The sequence below is a fragment of the Vipera berus genome (assembly GCF_964194415.1).
Source record: "Vipera berus genome assembly, chromosome: 3".
In the NCBI taxonomy this organism is placed as follows: domain Eukaryota; kingdom Metazoa; phylum Chordata; class Lepidosauria; order Squamata; family Viperidae; genus Vipera; species Vipera berus.
In genome coordinates this window covers 115,540,210-115,566,270 of record NC_138204.1, presented here as the reverse complement: position 1 = coordinate 115,566,270, position 26,061 = coordinate 115,540,210, and the positions used below count along the sequence as shown (strand labels likewise).

The 26,061-nt window shown below is 42.1% G+C and overlaps 1 protein-coding gene across 1 annotated transcript in view; it reads left to right on the top strand.

Annotated features, from left to right (window-relative positions):
• LOC308666164 (flavin-containing monooxygenase 3-like) overlaps positions 1–15,721 on the top strand; it is a 30,277-nt gene extending 14,556 nt beyond the window's left edge. Inside the window, exons 5-9 of the mRNA XM_081324754.1 lie at positions 2,313–2,455; positions 8,299–8,498; positions 12,423–12,781; positions 13,231–13,303; positions 15,365–15,721. Coding sequence (XP_081180880.1) covers positions 2,313–2,455; positions 8,299–8,498; positions 12,423–12,781; positions 13,231–13,303; positions 15,365–15,707 — 1,118 coding nt within the window. The 3' untranslated portion in view covers positions 15,708–15,721. The remainder of the gene's footprint in view (positions 1–2,312; positions 2,456–8,298; positions 8,499–12,422; positions 12,782–13,230; positions 13,304–15,364) is intronic.
• Positions 15,722–26,061: the final 10,340 nt, after the last annotated feature.

The following is a 26,061-nucleotide window of genomic DNA, read 5'->3' as shown; positions in this document are numbered from 1 at the left end:
TGGTTTGGAGGCTTTGCAGAGTCCTCAGCCGGGGACCTCTTCTCAGCTGCGTGAGCCCGAGAGTGCGGAGGAAGATGACCCACAGCTGGCCCTGTTCAAGGACGCCCGACGCAGGAGGCAGTCAAGCAGGAACAAACAAAGAAAGGCTGCAGGACTCCTCGGGAGGAGGCACAAGGAGACCACGCCCTGAGCTCTCTATAAAAGGAGTGTTTGGGGAGGGGCTGGTTGCTGAAAGCAACTTTTCCGCTTGAGAAGACAAGCTCTAGTGTTTTTGTTAACTGCGTAATTAAATCTTGGCAGAAGCCTTTTGGCCTTGGACGCTTTCCAGTCTCTTCTTTTCGAATAGGGGTTGCGAGAAGAGGGCTGGTTCAGAACAGACTTATGCAGCCCGGGATGGGACACGAGGCTGGCTCCAGGCAGTGATTACTGCTTCTTTGAGTCAGGGTAGTTTTCCCGCCGCCTTGAAGGAGGCGGTGGTGAGACCCCTTCTCAAGAAGCCTGCCTTGGACCCAGCAATTTTAAACAACTATCGTCCGGTCTCCAACCTTCGCTTTTTGGCGAAGGTTGTTGAGAGCGTGGTGGCGCATCAGCTCCCTTTGTTCTTGGAGGAAGCTGACTACCTAGACCCGTACCAATCGGGTTTCAGGCCCGGGTACAGCACGGAGACGGCATTGGTCGCGCTGGTGAATGATCTCTGGCGGGCTCGGGACAGGGGTTGTTCCTCTGTCCTAGTCCTTTTAGACCTCTCAGCGGCTTTTGATACCATCGACCATGGTATCCTGCTGCGACGTCTCAGGGGGTTAGGAGTGGGAGGCACGGTTCTCCAGTGGTTCTCCTCTTACCTCCTGGGACGTTCGCAGTCGGTGTTAGCAGGGGGGCAGAGATCGACCCTGAGACCTCTCATTTGTGGAGTTCCTCAGGGATCGGTTCTCTCGCCTCTCCTGTTTAACATCTATATGAAGCCGCTGGGTGAGATCATTCGTGGTTTTGGAGTTGGGTATCACCAATATGCTGATGATACCCAACTTTTTATTTCTACCCCAAACCACCCCAGCGATGCCCTCGACGTGATGTCCCGTTGCCTGGAGGCGGTCCGGGTCTGGATGGGGAGGAACAGGCTTCGACTCAACCCTGACAAGACTGAGTGGCTGTTCGTGCCGGCATCCCGGGAAATTCCGATTATCCCATCATTGGCCATGGGGGGTGAGCTATTACCCCCCGTAGATAGGGCCCGCAACTTGGGGGTCCTTCTAGATTCACAGCTCTCCTTGGAAGAGCATATTGGAGCTGTGACTAGGGGGGCCTTTGCCCAGGTTCGCCTGGTGCGCCAGTTGCGGCCCTATCTAGACCGGGATGCCTTGCGCACAGTCACTCATGCGCTCGTGACCTCTCGTCTAGACTACTGTAATGCTCTCTACATGGGGCTGCCCTTGAGGTCCACCCGGAGACTCCAGCTGGTGCAGAATGCAGCCGCGCGAGTCGTCTTGGGAGTTTCCCGATACTCCCATGTTACACCTCTGCTCCGCGAGCTGCATTGGCTACCGGTTGCTCTCCGGGTGAGGTTCAAGGTGTTAGTTATGACGTACAAAGCCCTTCATGGCATGGGTCCGGATTACCTACGGCAACACCTGCGACCGGCGTCAACGTCCCTCCGTCCAGTGCGCTCCCACAGAGAGGGCCTCCTCAGGGTGCCGCCGATCAAAGAATGCCGATTGGTGACCCCCAGGGGGAGAGCGTTCTCTGTGGGCGTGCCAGACCTCTGGAACAGCTTACCGGTTGAGCTCCGGACGGCCCCCGACCTTCGCTCCTTCCGGCGCGATCTTAAAACATTCTTTTTCGAACAAGCTGGCCTGGTCTGACGGGATGGGGTTGGGTTTTTAAAATTAGTTTTTAACTTAATTATGTATTGATTTTATGGGCATGATGTTTAATTGGTTTTTAATGGTTTTTTAATTTTTGTATCTGGTTTTTTATTGTGTATTGCCCTGTTCACCGCCCTGAGTCCTTCGGGAGAAGGGCGGTATAGAAATCAAATTATTAAATTAAATTAAATTAAATTAAATCATAGAAAAGCCCCGAGGTTCCCCCCTCCCTCCAGAATGGCAGTGTCCCAATGGGGACCAGACCAATTACTCTAGGAAACAGTAATAGTAGAAGCTGAGATGATAAGAACAGTATCAACTAAAGATATACCTCCATGTCAGACCTCCATGTTCTTTCAGTCTACTGCATCAGTGGTTTTAATAATGTTTTGATGTGCTGGAAGTTTTCAGTGTTACAATCATAATTTGTTTTCAACTTTTTCCACACAGGGTTAGAGAAATTTCAGGGTACCTTCTTCCACAGCCGGGAATACAAAGGCCCTGAAAAGTTCAGGGGGAAAAAAGTTCTGGTAATTGGCCTAGGCAATTCTGGGAGCGACATTGCTGTTGAGCTCAGTCACACAGCCTCTCAGGTATTGCCTCTACCCCTGATAGTCCTCAGTTCTAGATCCAAAGATGTGCCATTTCTTAGTCGGTCTATTTTTAAAAAAATCTTAAAACATGCTATGTTTACACTGATTTCCACATAGTGTAATGAGAGAAATTAGGATTATAATGAGCGAAATTAGGGATTATACAGGGGGATCCAGGTGAATTACATGCAGAAGGATCCAAATTCAATTTCTAATACATCCACCTAGAAGAATTCTCCATCTGTACAATATGGACACTTTGCTCTAAGGCCTTGGAAGACCTTTGCCAATCTGTCATAGTGACCTAAGGTGACATTGTGTTAAACCAAAGCTTAACTGGAAATATACAGACAATATTAAGTTACAGTTGATGGTTACAATAACAGAGATTGAGTGTAAGGATCCGCTTCAAAACCTCATCCCAAGAAAGCAGGACTCTTAGAACACTTTCGTTCCAAAAGAAACTTTTATTAGGACTTTTATGCTGCCCCCCACTTAAAAAGAAAGAAAGATCCACCTGTAGAAACATAAAACAAAGAGAAAACAGAAATAAGAGTTAGTCTGGTTTATCTGGATATGAGGCATGAAACTTACTAAGTAATTTAGGGGCTCTAATGTGACATTTCTGAACCCATTCATTCTGGGAAGAAGGCAGGTGTTTCCATGCTACCAGGTATTGGGTGGAATCATGATGTTTCCTAGAATCTAGAATCTCCTTGATTTCAAAATGCTGTTCGCCTTCTACCATGATTGGAGGAGGGGCAGGGCCTGCAGCCAGTCTCAAGGGTGATTGCAGTTCACATTTTAACAGACTACAGTGAAAAATAGGGTGAACTTGTTTGAGCATCTTAGGGAGATCCAATTCTACTGTAACTGGATTGTTTATTATTTTAATGGGAAAAGGTCTCACAAATTTTGGCCCTAGCTTTTTTGAGGGCTGCATGGATTTTAGATATTTTGTTAACAGATATCATTTCTCCCCTACTTGAAATGGTTTGGGTTCGTTTTTTGTCTGCTTGGAATTTATAAGCCTCCCTAGCTTGATCCAGAGCCTTCCTTACAACTGGCCAGGTGTTTTGTAATTGTGCGATCTATTCCTTCAGGGAAGGGATGGTCAGTTCGCTAGAAGGTAATTCGGGCATTGGGTTGAAACTTTGTCCTGTGACAACCTGGAAAGGAGTGTAGCCTAGGCTGGAATGCACTGCATTGTTATAAGCAATTTCTGCGAATGGGAGCAAGTCAGTCCAATTATCTTGCTGGTAATTAATGAAGCATCTTAAGTACTGTTCCAGTACTGAGTTCGAACATTCATTTGCAGATGGTGGCTAGATGACAGTCCCTGAGTGGTCCCCCAAAGTCCCAAGAATGCTTTCCAAAACTCTGATGTGAATTGCACTCCCCTATCTGATATGATTCGTTGTGGAGCCCCATGAAGACAATAAATATGTTGAACGAACAACTTTGCTAGTGTCTTTGCAGTGGGGATTTTTGGGCATGGAATAAAATGCACTTGCTTAGAAAAAAAATCCATTACGACCCAAATATTTGTGTTCTCTCCCCCTCTGGTAATTCCACAATAAAGTCCATAGAAATTTCTTTCCAAGGTGCTGTTGGGGTCGCTACTTTTTGCAATAAGCCTGGGGGCCTCCCTTGTCTCCTCTTAGCTGCAGCACATATTGGGCAACTAGTCTCATAGCTTTCAATGTCCTTTTTTATCAATGGCCACCAAAACTGCCATTTCACTAGGTATAGGGTTTTCACAAACCCGAAGTGTCCAGCTGATTTTGAGTCATGGCAGAGCTGCATGAAAGTCAGACTCTGGCTTTTTGGAATGTACAGTTTCCCTCCCACCCATGGTAGTGCATCAGTAATTGTGCATAGGTTCTTGTGGCTTAGAAACCATTCATCGGTCTCTGGTGCTTTTTTGAATTCAATCCCTGCTTGGCTCACTAGTGGCTTCTGGATTTTGGCTTGCGCTGGGTGGTAACTTGTGCCTCCAGCTGTTTTGAAGGCATAAGAGGGTCTATTATTTCTGCCTTATTACTGTTGTATTGTGGCAATCTGGATAGTGCATCTGCAAGGAAGTTCTTTCCTTCCGGCAAATGTTTTAAGGTGAAATTAAAATGGTGGAAATGTTGAGACCACCTTGCTTGTTTAGGAGTCAGTTTTCTAGGCATTTTTAGGGCTTCAAGGTTCTTGTGGTCAGTCCATACCTGGAAGGGGATTTTGTTCCCTTCCAGGAAATGCCACTAGGTTAGGAGAGCCCATCGGATGGCATAAGCTTCTTTCTCCCAAACTGCCCACCTTTGCTCTGTCTCTCTGAGTTTGCTCGATGTGTACGCACAGGGCTGGAGCTTCCCTTCATTATTCTTCTGCATTAACACTGCCTCCATGGCTACATCACTAGCATCAGCTTGGATTATGAATGGTTTATCAGTGTCAGGGTGTCTTAAGATTGGTTCTGTGGAAAATAACCTCTTCAGTCTTTCAAATGCAGTTTGACACTCTAACATCCATTTTAAAGGTTGACTGGGCTTTGGTTTCCCCTCTCCCTTTGTCTTTAATAAGTTAGTAATCAGGAACACAATTCATGCAAAGGAAGGAAGGAATTGGCGGTAAACATTAGCAAATCCAAGGAAACTTTGCAATTGTTTCCTGGTACGGGGCAAAGCCCACTGTAGAACAGCCCAGACCTTCTCAGGATCCATCTGTATACCGCTTGGCGAGATGCGATACCCCAGGTAGTCAATTTTTTCTTTATGAAACTCACATTTAGATAATTTGGCATACAAATGGGCTGCCCGCAGCTTTTTCAGTACTGCTCTGACTAGTTTTATGTGCTCCTCTTTTGTTTAAATATTAGGATATCATCCAAGTAAACAAGCACCACTTTATATAGGTGCTCCTGGAGCACATCATTTATTAATTGCAAGAACACTGCAGGGGCTCCTTGGAGTCCAAAAGGCAGAACTTTGAATTGAAAACACTCTAAGGGGCAGTTGAACATTGTTTTCCATTCATTCCCTTCCTTAATCCTGATTCTGTAATATGCCTCACTTAAGTCCAATTTCGAAAAGATTTTTCCTTTTGATAAGTGCGCTAGCATGTCTTTTATCAGAGGGAGGGGTAAAGGTTGCTCTCACTCACTGCACTGAGATTTCTGTAATCTACACAGAGATGAAGAGACCCATCCTTCTTTTCATGAAACAATACAGGGGCTGCGGTTTTGGGCTTCACTGGTTGAATAAATCCCCTCTCCAATTTTTTTCTATGAACTTTTGTAATTCCTCTAGCTCCCATGGGGTCATGGAGTACATTTTTGGCTTAGGTAATTTTGCCTAAAATTACCTGGGAGTATTTCAATAGCACAGGGATGGTGAGGGGACAATTTGTCAGATCTCTCTTCACTGAAGACTTCAGCTAAATCCTAATATTCCTCTGGTATGCTTTCCAACTTTTTCTTCCCCACTGTCAATGCACTGGGAGGCCCCCCCATCTTTTTTATCTGAGTCAGGCTTTAGCCTCCACTTCCCCTTTCAGGAATCTCAGCTCTACTGTCCTCCAGTCCACCCTTGGGTTCCATTTGGTTAACCACGCCATATCCAATATAAGTGGGCATTCCATTCTAGGGGCTATACAAACATTAGAGTCTCTCAAATCATCCTCTAGAGTGAGTTGGACGAGTAATGTGGCAAGACTGGCTGGTGTCCCCCTTGCAAGGGACTCATCTAATTGACCAAACGAAATCAGTTTCTTCAACCTCCTCACTGGAATCCCTAAATTCCCCACCAGGGTTGGGCTTACGAGACAGCGAGTGCAGCCAAAATCTATTAGGGCTCTAAGTGCAACTTTCTCCGGCATCCCTGGGCTAAACAGTTCTACGGTTCTGGTGAGGGGCGCGATGGGTCCACTTACCAGGGGTTCATCTTCTGAGTTGTCCTCTGAGGAATTGGAGGGTCCTCCTGGCTGAATTGGAGTTCCTTCTGTCTGGCCCGGCAGGACCGGGAACTTGACAACCTCCATGCTCTTCATAGCAGTTTCCTTCAGTTTCAATGGAGTTTTCCCAGGCTTCCCCCCAGCAGCTTGGTCAGGTTTTGTGATGGGGGTTTTTGAGTGACACTTCCTGCGTGTATTCAGCTATGGGTCACCGCCCTTGTCTGACAGTTTTTATGCACTCCTGTGCTTTTCAGTTGACCAAGGGGTCTTTGAAACATCGCTGGAGAGCTGCCATGAATTGATTGAAATTTTGCAGCTCTGGGGCACTGGCATCATGGAGATCTACCACCCATTCAGCAGTGTCGCCATCTAGGGCCATCTGTACAATCCTTATTTGGCTGCAGTTGCTGGGTATTTCTCGGCTATATTCTTCCATGTAGTTTAGGACTTGAGTCAAGAAAAACTCCAACCGATGCACCTCTCCACTATAACTCACCCTCAGTGGAAGAAACTTCCTGATGGTTCAATGTCCTCTCCATCTCCTGAGTCAGTGTCCATCACTGTCTGCTAGTGCAGCCAGCCCAGGGGTGGCTGCAGTGGCTGCGGCGATGGTTGCATATTCCATGGTGCCAGCAGAAGTTCCTGGGATTGCTACCTCAACCCCATCTTCATCTGTCCCCTCAGCTGAACCTGGGTTGGCAGTGCCCCAACATGGATCGTCATTCTCTTCCTTCAGGGAATTGAAAGCAACTCTCAGCATGTCAATAGCTTGCTCTAGGAACCGGTTGGAGTGGGGTGGCCTGTCATCCTCATCTTCACTGAGGCGAAGCATCCTCTCCATCTCAACTTTCCAACCCGGCTGGTGACTGATGCATTTGAGGGTCATCTTCCTGGCTTTCTTCTCCCAGTCTTCCTTCTTGCCAACACCCATCAACCACCTTGGTCTGTCTCAGCATTCAGCAACCACTACCTCATCCGAGGATCTGAAGGACTGAGAGCTGTATTTGCTGGGGCCTGCCTGGTGGGAGAACTTTCCCCCACCCCCAGGGCAGGTTCTTCCTTCTCCATGCCGATTTCAGAAATTATTTGTGCAGTCCCCCGGTAAGGGTCTTCCTTCCAGGCTGACTGTTACTGCAGATCCTGCCTAATGAAGGACCCACTTCAAAACCTCATCCCAAGAAAGCAGGGCTCTTGGAACACTTTCATTCCAAAAGGAACTTTTATTAGGAGAAGCTGACAACAGGCATAGAAGGCAGGATCTGAGGGTTTCTCACTCAGATCAATAGGTTAAAGGAGCATCAAGCAAATTCCACCCCAATAGTTCATCCGGTCAGTTTAAATGAGCCAATCTCTAGGTGTTAAGTCCACTGTGGGAACAGAGCTGATAACAGAGTCCGTTCTCATGCCTGTGAAGACCTTGTTGGGTCTTCGCACCTTCCAGAGCAAGAGATAAGCCAGATGCCCGGAGGCACATTCCTTTCTCACCCCAGGTTGACATCAAGGGGAAACAGTTCAAACAGCAAGCAGATAGAAAAGGCAGAGAGGATACATTGTAGCTAAGCAAAGGAGAAATAATGCATTCCATAGGGCCTCCCCCCTCCCTTTCAGGAGAATGACAGAACCCACAGAAAGAAGCTGGAAAGGGACAGAACCAAACACACACACACACACACACACACACACAACAAGGAAATGAGTTCTGATTCTGAGTTCATATAATATATTAAGCCACAATGAAGCTTAATTGTTCTATAAACAGAAAATGTTTGTACATTCTGGATTCTCACAGTGTGAGAAGCTTTCAAACTCGATTAAAAATACATTGTATAATAGAAGGGAGTTGAGATGGTGGCATGCATGGCCCAGAACATGGATTTCATATTTTGCTATCTTCTTGTTTTTTAAAGGTTTGCATCAGCTCTAGAAGTGGATCCTGGATAATGAGTCGTGTCTGGGACAAAGGCTATCCTTGGGATATGCTGATCGTAACTCGCTTTGAAGCATTCCTCAAAAATGCCCTTCCAACAGCCATTTCTGACTGGCTGTATGTGAGGAAAATGAACCGATGGTTTAAACATGAGAACTATGGCCTGATACCTGTGAATAGGTAAAGTATAAACAAAAGAGCTTATAATGAGATTAAATATATGACTGGAGTAACAGTATTGACTATATTTAATTTAATTCTAATGTTGATATAAATACAACTGAACCAAATTCAGCCTTCTTCTATCCTCTAGTTCTGCTAGTGTAAACATGGCCACTTAAAAGTCATCTACAGCTTTTGGCTCAGAAAAGTTGTATGGTCTTGATACAGACGTTTCTCCCTTTTATATTACCCATAAAATCAGAAAAGTCCCACCCACATATGGCACCATTTTACTCAATGCTAATAATAGCACACTAATATTTCTACAAGGTTATTAATGTGCTCATATCGTTTTCTACATGATACCTAGAGGTACAGAAGGATCCTCCTTTTTGATAGCATTGCAGTTAATTAACTTTAATTTGTGCTTTGAATTATATGAATTAACAAATATAACAGAACCTTAGGTAATTCTAATGATGTTAGGATTAATGTAAATAAAGCTGTATCCTTATAGATTGAATTTGTAAAGCTGAACAAGTTATGTTCCATTCCTTAAAGCAGAATAAATATTTGCCAAACCAAAGAAAAGTCAAGTACTTACATTGTGTGCAACAATACTTTCATAGTCTCTGGGGGGAAAATTCTTAAAATGTCAATCCTCTTATCCTGCTGAAAAGAAATCAACTTTTTAACTAAATCTATTTTTAGATAAAATGACTATAAAAGCAAAATTTGACTTTTCCATGAAAGATACCATAAATTGCAAGACGAGATGTATAAATAAATCAGTCTATCTGAATTGCTAAATAGTTTAAATATTCTTCTGAAGTGAGTTTGATTTGTGCAAGGCACACAGTTCACTTTATACAAACACTGAGATTAGAAGAAAATGGTCAAAGTTCAGTAAAACTATTATTTTCTCATCCATACCAGCTCAAAGCCAAAATCCAATCCAGAAGATGTTACATAAACGTTTATGTCCCAATAAGCTAACACAATTTCACTCCTTAACTTTTTTTTTAGGGGTTGGTCTTGAAAGTTTCAGGACTTTTAGCAAAGACTTGAAGAATTTTAAACATTTTATCTGGGGAGTGGAAGTCTGTAATAATACCTACTGCTTTACAGCTTTGCACTGTGACTGTTTTGTGGCAGTCATGAACTGTGATATAGGGCTGATTAAAAGAACTTGGAGCAAAAGTTTTGGAGTCTTTCCAGACAAAGAGATGAGCGGGGAGAATGAAGAGTCAGTGTAAATTAGAGAAAAGGATTAAATGATTTGGGAAGAGAATAGCACCACTATGCAGGTCAATCTAGTTAGGATGATCAGTTGATCTAATCTACCAACATTACCTAAATGGGTGGAATAGTATATTAGAAAACCCCATTGACCTGATTTCTCTATAGCACAAGTGTCAAACGCGCGACTCTTTTTGCATGGCCGGTAATGGGGTGGGCACGGCTTCGGTATGATGAAACAGTCTTGTCCAGATTGTGTCACTTGGCATCAATTTACATGCTTAGTCCACATTGCAGGCTACTACAGCACCCCATGAAGATTCCTGTAAGGGTGGGCTTCCTAACTTTTTGCCAACATATTTCCTTTTCACGTAAACGTAGTGTACATACCTCCCTTAAAGGTCCCAACATCAAAATGAATACAAATGAACAATGAAAATAATACAATTAAACTTTGGGAAAGGTGGGTTTATTGTAATAATGTACAATTAAAAGGTTTTTCACACCTCCCCTGGACAATGTCTGTACTTCCCCAAGAGAGGTACAGCTTATAATTTGGGAAACACTCCTCTAACAGGAACTGTCAAAAATGCTGTAGAATATGAATGTCCAACCTTTTGCCTTGCCTGGGCCACATATAAAATATATAATGTATTTAAAGTATATAAATCACACAATAATGTTAAATGTTTATGATCACGTGGGGTCACATTATTAGCTGTCCATGGCTGCATGTGGCCCATGGTCTGCAGGTTGGACATGCCTACTATAGATCCTGAAGTGAGCAGGAAGTGGGACTACATATTTCCCAAGGTCCATTCTGATAACTAGGAAGAAAAAATGTTTCATGCTAGGTGGCTGAACCAGAAGATAGAAAGATAGAACGTGGCTGCAAATATGGATCTGATCAATCTGAAGGGCAAATGTGGTACTTCAGGAGAGAAGTCAGAGCTATGGGGGAATTCCCTGGATTAGGCCCACAACCCAAATATTCCTCATCACTGTTTTAAGATACGACATATTCTTTGATGGTTTTTTTCTTCCTCATCAGCTGGTTTTTATTCATATTACAAATTGTTCATGCTTAAGTGGCTTCAATGGCAAGTCAAACATGTGCAGCTTTTCAGGGCCAAAGGCCACACTCGGCCTTTCAATGGTATGATAGGGTCACATCCCAAAAGTGATGAGGCCAACACTGGAATTGAAATTGAAATTAAATTAAATTCGGTTAAAAATATATGACAGTTCCTTCCCTCTATCACATTAAAATTGTAATTTGGTAGCAATCCTTGGAGGCACCCTGGGACTATGTTTACAAAAGACCTCGGAGCCTTTGGATCCAGGTAACACTTAGCATCATTCATGAATGTATTTAACTAAACATATACACAGTTTTAAAAGTAACAACTGGCTAAGAAAATCAGCTTGGACAATTTCTCTTTTTTTTTTATTGAAAAGTTTTAACATACAATTTTTCTTTAAAAAACCCCCCTCCCCCTCCCTTCACCCTCCCCCCCTACCTCTCCCCCCTCCCCCCCTCCCCCCCCGACTTCCCAGAGCTAAATACAAGGTATATATAAAGGTATATATAAAAAAAGGTATATATAAAAAAACCAATCATAAACAATCATATACTAACAACTATAAGCTCTAAAATCCATCACTCTCTAGCTTATATAGGATAAAACAAACCTTGGACAATTTCTCTTGAAGCTAAGCTGAAATTCCAGGTAGAAGCCTTCTTTTTCTTTCAAATCTGCTCTGCTGAATAAACAATGAAGTGTGTGTGTGTTTGAATCTGTATCAAACAGTAGAATAATGCAATGTAAATAATTTAAACATGAAAAAAAGAAAATTGGGGAAGAATAAAATGCCTGAGAATTTATATCATAAATTCATAGTTCATAAAACAAGCAAATGCATTTGAACAAATTGTTCAAAAAGAGACAAATTATAATGTTGATAAAGAGATGTACCAGCATTCTGTTGTTGCAGATCAGATAGAAAGGATGAACAGTTTCCAAGAAGCAGAAAAAAATGAAGAATGATCTCCCTACAACTCTCTTTCTGTAGAAGAGAGATTGGCAGAGTCAGGGTGAAGAATTAAATGAGCCATCAGTTTAGAATCCTTACATAGCCACAAAATAATGAAGTCCAACCTCCCTTGAAAGCCATTGAGCCTTATCTAGTTCTCTCCAGGTGCAGAATGCTAGTCTAAAAGATTCTTGTGCAATGCGCATAGGCTTTAGCAATAAATCAGTAATTTAGAACCTTCACATATGGACCTTGTTATTATATATTATTACGTTATACAGTTATACTAGAGCCTTGGTGGAGCAGTGGGCTAATGCCTCCTTAAGTAACACCAGCTGCCTGCAATTAGTGCAGGTTCGCATCCCACCAGGCTCAAGGTTGACTCAGCCTTCCATCCTTCCGAGGTAGGTAAAATGAGGACCCAGATTGTTGCGGGCAATAAGCTGACTTTGTAATAATGCCGCTTGGGGTGTGTGTGTGAAAGCCCTAATAAGCAGGCATATACATAGAATGAAGGCTACTGCTAAGCTTGTAAGCCGCCCTGAGTCTTCGGAGAAGGGCGGGATATAAATGGAATTAAAATTAAAAAAAATAAAAATACTGTATGTCCCTTTTTAAAAAGTGATATCTGCCAATTTAAAGATCCCCTTTTCCTCTCTTTCTGCCTAGGACTCTGCGAAAGGAGCCTGTCTTCAATGATGACCTCCCAAGCCGCATTATCTGTGGCACAGTTATGGTGAAACCCAATGTGAAGCAATTTACAGAAACCTCTGCAATATTTCAAGATGGGACTGTGCTGGAAGGCCTTGATTATGTCATCTTTGCTACAGGCTACACCTTTGCCTACCCTTTCATGGATGATGAATCCATTATAAAGAGTAGAAATAATGAAGTCACCCTTTACAAAAGTATCCTCCCCCCTCTGCTGGAGAAACCAACCATGGCAGTCATTGGCTTAGTCCAATCTCTTGGATCAGCTATCCCAACTGCTGAACTACAAGCTCGCTGGGCTACAAGAGTGTTTAAGGGTTAGTGATAAAGTTGTACATCAGGAAGTCCATATTTCACATTTTACATGGCATTTTCATGTCTTCAAATCAATAAAATTACAGTCCTAATCTTACAAGAATCATAGAGAGCTGGCTGATATTCAGAGTAAAACTTAACATCTGATATAAATGACCCATAACCAGAATCTAAATTTCTGCTTTGGTAACAGCAGTTACCTTGTCACATTAGGGTCAAAATATTCTGAATGTTTAATATTTTCTTCAAGTACTATTCTTCTTTGAAACTTATTTTTATTAATCCTTTACCTAAAATCATATTTAAAATCCAGTTTGTATATTGTGTAGTCACTTCACTTAAAATAATGCAGAATGTATGAATAAAGAGATGGGTAGAAGGAAATGCTTATTGCACCTGAAAAAAAATGACTATCATAAGAAATGACAGCCAACTCTTCCTTCTTCTACAGGATTATGTAAGGTGCCTTCAAAGACCACTATGATGGATGACATAGATGAGAAAATGGGGAAGAAGCTCAAATGGTATGTATTAATTGCAGAAACTGTATAGCCTTTTAAATCTCTACCCATATAAGAAATTTTCATACCATCAAGTCCTAAAAGTACTTTGGAGACAAACCACTACTATCTTTATAGTCATTCTATTTTATTTTATTTTATTCCAAAGAATGTTGAAATACAAAACTCCCCCCCAAAATAAAAAAGATTAAAAAAACCTCAAAACAATCAAGACATTTTTAAAACGTGCATCAAAAAGAAAAAAATATGTAATATACACATTTTCCCTTCTAACTGAATACTGATTAGTACATTACTACAATATTGTTCCCACCCCTTGCGAAACAGCCCCCAAATTTTAAACTAGTAAATCTATTTGCAAATTATTGACCTGTGTTTTATATACTATATTAATGACAAAATAGTTAAAAGGAATAAAGTATAACAATAAAAACACAAGATTAAGTTTTCAAAATTCTGTTAACAAACTGTTATTGTAAACCACTCATAGAAAGTTTGCCATGGCGTCTTATCTATCCCAAATCATCCCAAAAGTTAAAAGTTATTTGTCCTGGATCAAATATCCACATTTGTTTCTTAATGCCATTTCTTATCAATTGTTGTCTAATTAAATATAATTGATTCGGTCTCCACAGTGTGTCTATCTTCCCAATAAAATCCAAACAGAAGTGATTTCCACTTAGGTGTAATAAATCCATTCTCCAATCTCCTTCAGTCTTCATAGGAAAAAAGAATTTTTCACTTCCCCATTCAGTCAGACTGCTAGTAATGCAAGGATATTTGGACTTGGATTTCAAAGAGATACATGGGATCAACTCAGTTAGTTCTCTAGCTGTGGACAAATCTCTTTGGTCTACAACTTTCAGATCAGAGTCATTTTGTGAATCTTTATCCAAAACTATATGCCTCTGCATATTTTCCATGGCCATTATCACCTCATCAAACTTTTTTTTTAAAAAACTTTCAACTAAAAGCTGCCTACTGTCCAACAGTCTTTTCCTGAATTTCAGCCACCACTTGTCTTTATTCTGATACTTTGCAACTTTGTGTAACCTGATCAAGAAACAAAGAACGCTAAAACAGAAGGAGACAAGAAAGATATTATCTGGATATTTCAATGCAAGGTTAAAAGAAAATTTAAAAGAGATAAATTTCAAATATTTTGTGAATTCAAAAAGCACAAAAATCCTGTGGTGAGAGTCCAGTATTAATGTAAATCAAATGAAAGCACTTCACCATCCAGAAACAGACCATGCTCCCTTATGGAGAAAACAAAGGTTACTCAAAACAACAGTAAATCAAAGGGAAAGAAAAAAAAACCAGAATCCAGCAAGGGTTTAAATAAATCAGCAATCAACTGCTGGTTTTGGCTTTAAGAGCAAAAAAAAAGTAAAACAATACATTCAAAAAGTGAAAGTTAGAAACCCAGTTTCATTAAGAAAATGAAACTGCTGACAGGAAGATGGATTTGCCCAGTGACTTTCTGACTGCTTCCAGAAGGTACTGGAATATTCAAGACTCCCCTTCCCAAATGGGTCCATAGCCATCCAAACGTTGTCTTGGGTCATTCCTGAGAGCTCCCATTCAAATACAGAGAGCAGCACTGCAAGAGAGCCAGCTTTGGCAGCAAAAACAGCAGATTGTCAGTAAGAGAGAAAAAGCCTCTTAATGTTCAGCAGCCATCTTGGGGAGGAATCTACTATCTTTTGTCTTGATACTCTTATCACTCAGAAGTAACAAAAAGCAAACTCTCTGCTTTTTGTAAAAACTCTAGAGCATTTTTCTAAGATATTTTATTTAAAGGCATAAGCTTTCATGACAGACACCTTACTTCATCAGAATACCGAATAACAGAGTTGAAAGGGACCCTGGCAGTCTTCTAGTCCAACCCCCTACTCAGGAGACCCTGTACCATATTATACCATAATATTCTTTCTTCACATATATTTGACCAAGGCTTCCTAACAGAAACCAAAATTAAATAAAGAAGAATGAGGCTTTCCTTAGATTTTCCTTGTTCCTCTTAGAAATGCTTTTACCAAACTTTCTCTTTTTTCTTTTAAGGTTTGGCCAGAGTGACACCCTGCAAACAGATTACATTCTCTATATGGATGAACTCGCCTCCAACATAGGTGTCAAGCCCAACATCCCACATCTCTTTTTGACAGATCCCTGGCTGGCACTGAAAGTCTTCTTTGGCCCCTGCAGTCCATATCAGTTTCGCCTCACTGGGCCAGGGAAGTGGGATGGAGCAAGAGATGCCATCTTAACCCAGTGGGACCGAACACTGAAGAGCACAAGGACACGAACTGTACCCAACTCTCAGAAGTGTTTCTCTTTCTCTGTTTTGCTCAAAATCCTTGTAATTCCATTTCTCCTTGCTGCTATTTTTATGATGTTGAACTAGTAACTTCAGTGTCAAACTAGACAATGTTATGGGATTCTAAGCTATGTTTTACTGGAATGCAAAATAATCTGTTTTTATAATAAACATTTCAAAAGAGTGCTGAATACCTGCATATACAAAGTCCACATAAAATTTGACAAAATTTTAGAGATCATCAGCCAAGCACTGCATGTTCAGATTCCTGTGCAGAAGCCAGATGTATGGCCTCTCCTACAGCCTAAGCTGAAAATGCATGGAGAACTGGGGCCAGTGACCCAAAGGGTTCTATGTGGCAGCACTTCAGATACTTGAAGGTAGTTGCAATCCCTCTGCAATCTTCTCCAGTCTAAACTTATCCAGTGCCTCCATCCATGCCCTTTATCAGCTTGGTTGTTTTGCAGTGATATTAGCATTGTTTTTCTTTAAAAATATTCCACTAATGTTTCTGGGACTGGTCTGAGTTCTTTTCTTACTCATTATAGGGGCATTAGGTTAAGCCAGAAGTGGTAAGGTCTGTTGCAAGGAGAATATTTCAAAATCTGCTAATGTATCACTGTCTTGGCTCCTTCAAGTACTCTGCAATTACAAGAGTTTCATTATTCTATTGGGAAAGAAGAAAACATGTTTTGTACTATTCCACTTCAATAGTATTCTGAAATATAAATTTAACTTTAGTTGCAGCAACTCAACGTTCCCCCATTTCAGTATCCAGAAAATAATGAGAGATGTTGAGTCCAATCTTGTAAGGGACAAAACTCTAGTTTTATCCTTCTCCCCAAGTTGGTAGAAATGAATAAAAAGCAAGCAGACAGCCAGGCTCCCCATTAAAAAAATATTCATAAAGACAAAAGGAGCATGCATTTTTCCAGCTCAGAGGTAAGGACAAAGGAAAGTAGAAGTGGTTTTCCAAAGGTGGCCAAAGAGCTGAGTTTGTTTTTTTGCACAAATTATCCACTGGTTTGCTGTTGGCACTGTGCAATTGGCAGAGCTGCATATAACAGCAGAAATGTGGTCAAAGCATTGTGCTATATAACTTATTCTAATCTCACCCATAATATCATATTTCCTCTTTTATAAACTTATATAAATAAGATACCCAAATTGGCTAATATTTGACTTCTTCATAACTTTCATAGTTCCATTAGTTTTGAGGCAAATATTTAAAGCAGATCCTGGCAGAGGTTTACAGAATCCAACACAGCTAAAGCTTAGGTTACATAATCAGCAAAGTCTCAGCATTCTTTTAATAGGAAAACTGCCACTGAGTAGAGGACAGTTTCATTTACTGCAGGGATACAGGAAAATATATACGACTTCTTTGACTGGAAGTCCGTTACCTATTTACCAATGGGATGGGGGGGGCAATCCTATAAAGTGAATCCCAAAATGAGAATATACAGTAAAGCACCATGCCTAAATGCTCAATGATGTTTTAATTCACAGGCTTCTGACAAAATAATTCAATCCTAATGTTTTGTTCAGCCTGTGTAATTTCATTTCCACCAATCCCTTCAACCAGATGTTTCAACTAAATTATGAGGTGATAAATTTTCTTCTCTATATAGTTTTACATAATCCTTCTTTAGTGCAAAGTCAACTGTAATACAAAAACATTTCATTAATGAACTGCAATACCAGAACTTCAGCGATTTAATATCCTAACTTTTAAATAGGCAATTAAACAGCATTTTTCTCACTCCAAATTTTCAATTATAGTGAAACTTATAATTCCATTGTAATCATTCTATATAATCTACTCTAAATATATTTTGCATTGGCATTTACACAATTGTGTCAGGTACAAATAACCAGGAACAAGAATTCAGTTCAAAGCACTAAAAGTTTATTACATGCTACCTTTACACAAGAATCTTATCTACTAACCCTGAAGGCAAATTGGCACTAGAAAAGAGTTAACAAAATTCACAGGAGGCTGGATTTAGGTCTCTTGTGGGAACATAGCAACTCCAAACTGATGATGCATTGGAACCCACCTTTGGGCTCCACCTGGTCGTCTCATATAAATTGTTTCAGAACACTTAAGATGGTAGTGGAAATATAATCCCAAATACACATTTCCAGCAGGAAGTTTCTGTTATGTATTAAGATAAGTTGCTTGTAAACTGTGTGCAACGGTTAACAGCTGTTACAGTTAAACTCCAGACAGCATGTCTCTGGAGTTGTTACTTTGTATTTTAAGGCAGGAAAGTTACCGTTTAATCTCATTGGCTGCCGACTAGCAGCAGACCAGATAAATAGAAGCTAAGCAGCAGTTGGGGCTGCTTCTGTTGTTACTGAATAAACATGTTGCTGTTTCACCGTTCTGCCTCGTCAATGTCTCACCGAACCAAGAACTTAACAGTGGTGACAAGGATGGGATGTGCTGCTTAAGAAGAAGCCAGAAGTCACTGCGGGGGTGAGACCAGCACTTGAGCCTGGCAGAAACTATGTTTCCCCCCCGCTCGGTCTGCCAGCAAGCCACTCTGGAGACCACCACGCCCTGAGGATCCATTCTAGGGCCAGCACAGCAGCACAAGGCATTGCGAGGATGAAGAAAACACCATGGCCAAGGTCGGCAAATTGGCAGAATTCAATGTGGCACATCCCAAGAGGTGGAGTTCTTACATCTCCCATGTCAATAATTATCTGCATGCTAACCAAGTTAGCAAAGACATGTTGAAGGCTGTGACGTTCCTGTGTTTGTGTGGCCAGGCGACATTTGATATAGCTGAAAACCTAGTTGCTCTGGCTTAACTCGAGTCAGTCACCTATGCAGATCTTAAGAAGAAGCTCAAGGTCCATTTTGAGCTGAAACCTTCCGTAATTGCATGGTGGCATGTGTTTGAGCAGCGGGAGCAGCAGCCAGGACAGTCTGCCACTGAGTTCATAGCTGCCCTCCCCCAGGCATCCTGGCTTTACAACCTTGCAGATCTTGAAGAAAGACTGAGAGACCAATTCATTTGTGGGTTGAGGAATCAAGATCTCTAACAGAAGTTATTTGTAAAAGAGACTCTCACGTTCCAAGACGCTCTGAAGGAGGCGATGGTCAACAAAGCCGCCAGAGGAGCCATCAAGGCCTTACGGCCCTCCAAGAACACTCCCAGTCCAGAAACCATCCACCATATGGACACCGAAAGAACAGAAGACTTTGACACGGACCTTGAGGTCAATCGGCTTCAGAAGCAACCAGAGAGGAACCAGCGGACATTTGAGAAGGCAGTTCCTTTCACTTGATGTGCGGGCTGTGGAGGCCAACATAACCGCTCGGAGTGCAGGTTGCACACAGCATCGTGCTGGGCATGTGGCAAACAAGGCCACATTGCTGCCATCTGCAGAGGTTGCCAGCGGAACACACCACAGGAAGAAGTATTCAGAAAAGGTACCAGGGCCCTGGGACAATACAGAGTAGGCTATTTTTCCAGTCGAAGGAGCACGTTCAGAACTGGTGCCCATCACCCCCTTAAAGAGAAGCTTAGGCTGAAGGTCAAGCTTCAGGGAGTTCCATGCAACATGGAACTGGACACATGGTCAGTTCTATCTATAGTTTCCCAAGGAACTTTTAATCACATCTGCAGTCGCAGCAGCAAACAAGTTAAACTCAGGCCATCTAACCTGTTGCTGACAGACTTACTAAACTCCCATGTAGCGGTTAAAGGAGAAGCTACGCTCAATGTGCAGTTCAAAGGGTTTGAGGGTCCATTGGATGTCATGGTTGTCGAGGGCCACCGCACAAGCCTCATCGGCCTAGACTGGTTTGATGCCTTGGGCATCCAAGTAACTGGCATTCACAAAATGCAAGCAGTGGACCTGTCAGCAGTTTGCCAGGAGTTTGCTGATGTGTGCAGCCCGGACTTAGGAAAATACAAGGGACCTCCAATTGCCCTCCACCTTGTTCCTACTGTAACCCCAATAGGGATCAAGACTTGTAGAGTGCCTTTTGCCCTAAAACCCCAAATCGATGCAAAGCTAGACAAGCTTGTGCAGCAAGGGGTGTTCCAGCCAGTAGATAGTGGGGTGTGGGAGACCCCCATAGTCATGCCACTCAAGGCCAATGGTGAGATGCACATATGCGCAGATTATAAGTGCACTATTAACAGAGCACTTCAACAACTTGCATATCTGGTGCCTGTAGTCAGCTATATTTCAGTGTCACTACAGGGAGGTCGCATATTCACCAAATTAGACTTGGCACCAGCAACTGCCTGTGGATGATGCCATGGCAGAAGCCCAGACCATTGTCACCCACAGGGGAGCTTTCAGGGTTAGGTGCCTACAGTTTGGGGTCAGTGTAGCCCCAGGACTGTTCCAGGGAGTGATGGAGTGCATGCTCAAGAACATTCCAGGTGTGTGCCCCTACTTCAGTGATGTCCTAATAGCCAGGGAGTCAGTGGAGATTTTGGCTGAATGGCTCAAAGCCATCCTTCAGTGTTTCCGCAAAGTGGGGCTGAAGCTAAAAAGAGAAAAGTGCAAGATTGGGGTAGATTCAACCAAATTACTAGGTTTCTGCATAGATGCCGCAGGCATACATCAGGCGGATTCCAAGCTGAAAGCAATCCACCAGGCTCCCAGTCCTAAGTCTAAGGGGGAGCTTCAGGCCTTTTTAGGAGTTCTGAATTTTTATCAGGTGGGAAAGTTACCATTTAATCTCATTGGCTGCTGACTACCAGCAGACCAGATAAATAGAAGCTAAGCAGCAGTTGGGGCTGCTTCTGTTGTTACTGAATAAACATGTTGCTGTTTCACCATTCTGTCTCGTCAATGTCTCAATGAACCGAGAACTTAACAGTTTCCATTTTGTCTTAACTTATATTTCTCATGGGAAAATCATACCTAATAAGAGTGTATGTACAGCATGTACCTGCTGTACATACAATGTTCCTTATTTCTTACAGTTCAAAACTTTTAAGTTTTTATGGCCAATGTTTTTTTTAAGCAATTACAATAAATGATACAATTATCATCTCATCACAGAGATTTTTTTTTCAGGATATGCTCGCTATATACAGTATAATTGAAAGGCCCAGTAGACTTCTCTAGGTAACAGAGAAGCTGTGTGCATCAGAATCAGTGATGAAAGCATACAAAAGCATACAACTGTCACTATAGAATGGTTCCAAGGTAATTTATAGTTCCCACCTTACAGCTGTATGGCGGACAGCAAAGCTATATAGAATCCACACAGGAAATTGAGATCCAAGTCTGAGGCTCAGCTCCTGAATGCTCTTGGACAGAGTGAGTTGCATAAACAACTGAATTCTAGAATATTCATGGTCCCTAAAGTGTTTGACAACTTTCAAATCCAGAGTGCCTCTCAAAGAGGATACTCTGTTTATTTATTATTTATTTATTTATTTAGATTTATATACTGCCCTTTCCCGAAGGACTCAGGGCGGTTTACAGGGTATTTAAAATAAAAATCAATACAAAAGTTAAAAACAATTAAAAAGATTAAATCAATCCCTGAGAGAAAAATAAAAACCCCAGTTAAAGTTAAAAATTCTCAGCCTGGGCCAGAGAGCTCGAAGAGCCAGGTCTTCAGGTCCCGGCGGAATGAACGGAGGTCAGGGGCAGTTCTAAGCTCTGCGGGCAACTGGTTCCAAAGGGCAGGCGCACACAAAGAGAAGGCCCTCCCCCTGGGTGTTACCCGCCGGCAATTTTTAACCGGCGGCACCCTGAGAAGACCCTCCCTGTGGGAGCGCACTGGACGAAGGGAGCTTGATGCTGGCAGCAGGTGTTCCCTCAGATATCCCGGACCCAAGACATTTAGGGCTTTATAGGTCATCACCAGGACCTTGAATCTCACCCGAAGGGCAACCGGAAGCCAATGCAGCTCGTGGAGTAGAGGTGTTACATGGGAGTATCGGGAAACCCCCATCACAACTCACTTGTTTCCCCCCCCCCAATATATAAGACTATATTTCTTGACTCTTTATCAACAAACTCTTGAGAATGGATAAGGGGAGGCCAGAATGCAGGATTAGAATTCCAGAATTCATCTGAAGATTAAATATATGCCAGCACTACACCCTGAAACTGAATATATGCCAGCACTACACCTAAGGTAACTGGGTGCATGCCAGCACTACACTGGATATAATGACAGCTCTACACCCTGAAACTGGGCATGGAAGTAGACAATTTTTCAAAACTACATTACAAAACAGGCATTATCACTTCTAGTTTGCATTTTTATTTTGGTCCCATTGTCATATTGAGATAAATAGACTTGGCAATTTTCTAAAGCACTACCAAAAGTGAATATCTTTTTAGTTAATGTATTGGAGCATAGTAGAAATCAAATGAATCTGATATAGCTCAGTCTTTCAGGCGAGAAGCCTCAAGTGCTGCTTTCATTGGTTTGGCATTGCTTTCTCATTCATGTCTTCGGTATTAAAGTATCTGCAGCAATGATGGTTAGTGTTACTTTGGCACATGGTATTTCCTCCTCTTTAGGATCATATAACTAACTAAAATGCCAATATTTTTTCAGGAACACTCAGGTGGTTGGAAGCAGTTTTTGAAAGCAGAAAGATGTCCTAGATCAGGGGTAGGCAACCTTGGCTTTTTTATGACTCGTGGACTTCAACTCCCAGAATTCCTGAGCCAGCCATGCTGTCCTAGATTCAGGAGGCATCATGAGAAGAAACGAAAAAGATACATTGAAGTCAGATACTTGTCTTTGAGAATTTGGAGATGGATAAGAGATAGGAAGCAACCCTGTTTCAAGTGATAAAATAGTCTCTTTTTGCAATCAAGGGCATGTCAAACTGTCCCAGAAGTCCAAGTCAAATGAGTTTAACAAATGGACTGTCCCAATCGTGTAAAAAAAGGAAGTGGAAAATATTACAAAATATTTAGTTTGTGGAAAATGGGAAATCAGCTTCTGCCAACCTAGCAGTTCGAAAGCACGTAAAAATGCAAGTAGAAAAATAGGGACCACTCCGGTGGGAAGGTAACAGCGTTCCGTGCGCCTTTGGCGTCTAGTCATGCCGGCCACATGACCACGGAGACGTCCTCGGACAAGCGCTGGCTCTTTGGCTTTGAAACGGAGGTGAGCACCGGCCCCTAGAGTCGGAAACGACTAGCATGCATGTGCGGGGGAACCTTTACCTTTACCTTTATATTATATATATATATATCTTATATATATATATATATACAAAGCAGGAAAGAAAGAGTTAATTAGCAAGGTGCATTCAAAAAGCCTTGACAAATACTTAACACATATTTCCCTTGCCTTCTAGCTAATAAAAGAGAGAAAGAACCTGTGGCTCAGGAAGTTAAAACAACTGCCTAATATATAATCAGCCCAGGTTCAAATCTCAGATAAAGGGTATGACTGACTGATGAGAACATAAGAAGTTCGAAATGATCATCTCAGCCTCCCAAATTCTTTATTAGCAATTTGAATAATTTACACAAATAATGAGCTGTCATAAGTTGACTATATCCTGTGGATAAGCCTTGAGTCAGGCCAAAGCAGGAAAGAAAGAGTTAATTAGCAAGGTGCATTCAAAAAGCCTTGACAAATACTGGGAATATAATCTATTACAATTCTTTCCACATCATTTTCAGGTTTCACTTAACATCTTTTTTATAGATCAGGCAGTTTTCAAAGCACATGGCCTCTATGTGGGGAAATACTGGGTGACCCAGATCAAATGTGTCTCCAGAATTTTGAAATCTGCAGGTCATTTAATTCAAACTAACCAAATAGATGTTCACATATTTATTCAACACTTATTCAGACTCTTATTAAAAGACATAGCAACTGTGACCTAGTTCATGAAATCTGATGGTCTGAAAAGTGTTATCAGACTCCTTTTAATTTATCCTTTTTCAATTGGTTCGTGAACATCATAATGAAAGGGAAACCTACAAATGTACAACTCTATTCACATACAGACTTAGACTTCAGGAAAATGTGCAGGTAACTGAATCTTTTGCCATAGTCAATTCCATGTAGGGCTTTTGTTTTCAAATAAAAATGAGGGAAAGAAAAAGAAGAAAAGCTTAAACATTATTCTTGATCTTTTGTTTGGCAGAAATGACTTATTCCCACAACCCAATCTTTACCCTAGCTAAGGAAATCAGTTTTTGTAATGCCCTAGATGGGCTCTGGGCTGGCTTTGCTTTCCAGAAATGAATTGTGGCAAGATATACAAAAAGCTTCAGCTCTTCCTTCTATTTGCTTCCTTTTGTTCAGATTTTTGCTTGCAAATAGAATATAAAGTTCAGCATTATTATTAAAAGCCTCTACTACACTTACTTCCTTTATAGAGCCAACCCCTTCACCCTCTAGCCTACAACTAACTCATATATACATGCACATACACGTTAGTATGCCATTATTTGGTATAGCACTAGGAAGGAGTCCTCAGGCTTCATCCTATTCACGGACTGCTACTTGGGCAACCAAAGCAATAGAATTGGGCTGAGGGAAGGAGGACTGGCTTACAGATGAGCATCATGGCACAACTTTGTAATCCACTGTTATACTCCAGAGTTGGTTAAAAGATGGCCGGCTACATAAATGTTTCAAATAATTAAATAAATCGGAGCTTCATGATTTGTCACAAGGGTTGCTTTTTTTTTTAATCTCCTACGATATTAACATCTTCCTGTGATAAAATGCATATTAGAACTAAGGAGTTGAAGTTATTCTTAGCATGCAGGGGAGGAAAGATAAATCCTAATTATACAGTTTTACCCTAGAATCTAATACAGACATGTCAAACACAAGGCCTGGGGGCCAGATCCGGCCCATGAAAATAAAAATAAAATAAATAAATGAAGTGGTTTCATGTGGCCCACGAAGCCATCCTGGAAACAGTGAGGGAACGGCCCCCACTGCCTTGGCCCTGGCCCAGAGACCCTCCTCCTGCCAGAGACCCTCAGATCTGTCCCACTCCTGCCCAGGCCCCCATAGGCACCCTTGATGTGAATGATGTAGAGCTGGCCATACCCACTCAGTAGGCCTTAGGCATTCTAGCCACACCCACCCAGTAGGCCATACGCACTTTAGCCACGCCCACCCAGTAGGCCACGCCCACCCAGGCCACACCCACTCGGCCCCCTGAGGGCAACCGCAATGCTGATGCGGCCCTCAATGAAATTGAGTTTGACACCCCTGATCTAATAGAAGCGGGAACAAGAATAAACCAACATATTAGATTGTGTAAAAAGGCAGGTTTTTGTTTCTATTGTTTTGAGGTATAGGAATCAATATTAATCTTAGGGGATCAAATGTATCACTGCTCATTTTCTAATATAATTAGGACGCTTTCTAGACTTATCCTCATATCCACCAACTAGAGCAGGCTCATGCCCCTGCCCCTGCCATGTCCTTATGACAGCCCACATCTGAAGCAGCTTGCACTCATTTTCATATATTCTAATTTTAACCTTTCTTTTCCATCTTACAAATCTTTTTTGTTTTTTTGCTGTGGACATCATCTAGGAGACTTGAAAAATAGTCAGGGAATGAGATCTACCTAACAATTTTAGTCCACTTTAGACTGGGGCAGATATGCCTCTTCTTCTCTGGTCACTGCTGTTCAAAGCTTTTTTGGCCTGGGTTGCAGGACAGCCTGACACTATGACTTCTGCAAAAGAATTTGTCCATGTAATATCTGACTTGTGATTTTGCAAAGAGCCTGTCAAGTCTTACATGAGCTTCTTTATGCAAGGTGTTATGTATCCAGGAAAGGGACGTGGTGGCTCAGTGGGTTAGGACGCTGAGCTTGTCGATCAGAAGGTCGGCAGTTTAGCGGGTCGAATCCCAAGTGCTGCGTAACAGAGTGAGCACCTGTTACTCGTCCCAGCTTCTGCCAACCTAGCAGTTCGAAAGCACGTAAAAATGCAAGTAGAAAAATAGGGACCACTACGGTGGGAAGGTAACAGCGTTCCGTGCGCTTTTGGCGTCTAGTCATGCTGGCCACATGACCACAGAGACATCCTTGGACAAGCGCTGGCTCTTCGGCTTTGAAACGGAGATGAGCACCGGCCCCTAGAGTCGGAATCAACTAGCACGCATGTGCGGGGGAACCTTTACCTTTACCTTGATATGTATCCAGGTGAAGAGAACACATACACACTTACATAGCAGTCACCACCAGGGGGCGTTGAACTATAACTGTTTTGGCGGGAACCCAGGTTTCAGTGGGAAACAGTGGTTCAAGCCGATTGGCCGGCTGCTCACCTGGCCAGGTATAAAAGGAGGGCAGGTAACCCCTATTCCCCAGTACAGTCACTTCCACCGAATAAAGATCTGCCATGCTGTACTCATCGTCTCGGGGTCCTTCCTACTCTCCAGAACCCACAACATAACACAAGGATTTACTGCTTTTTTAAAAAGAGAGCTAGATTTATTTTT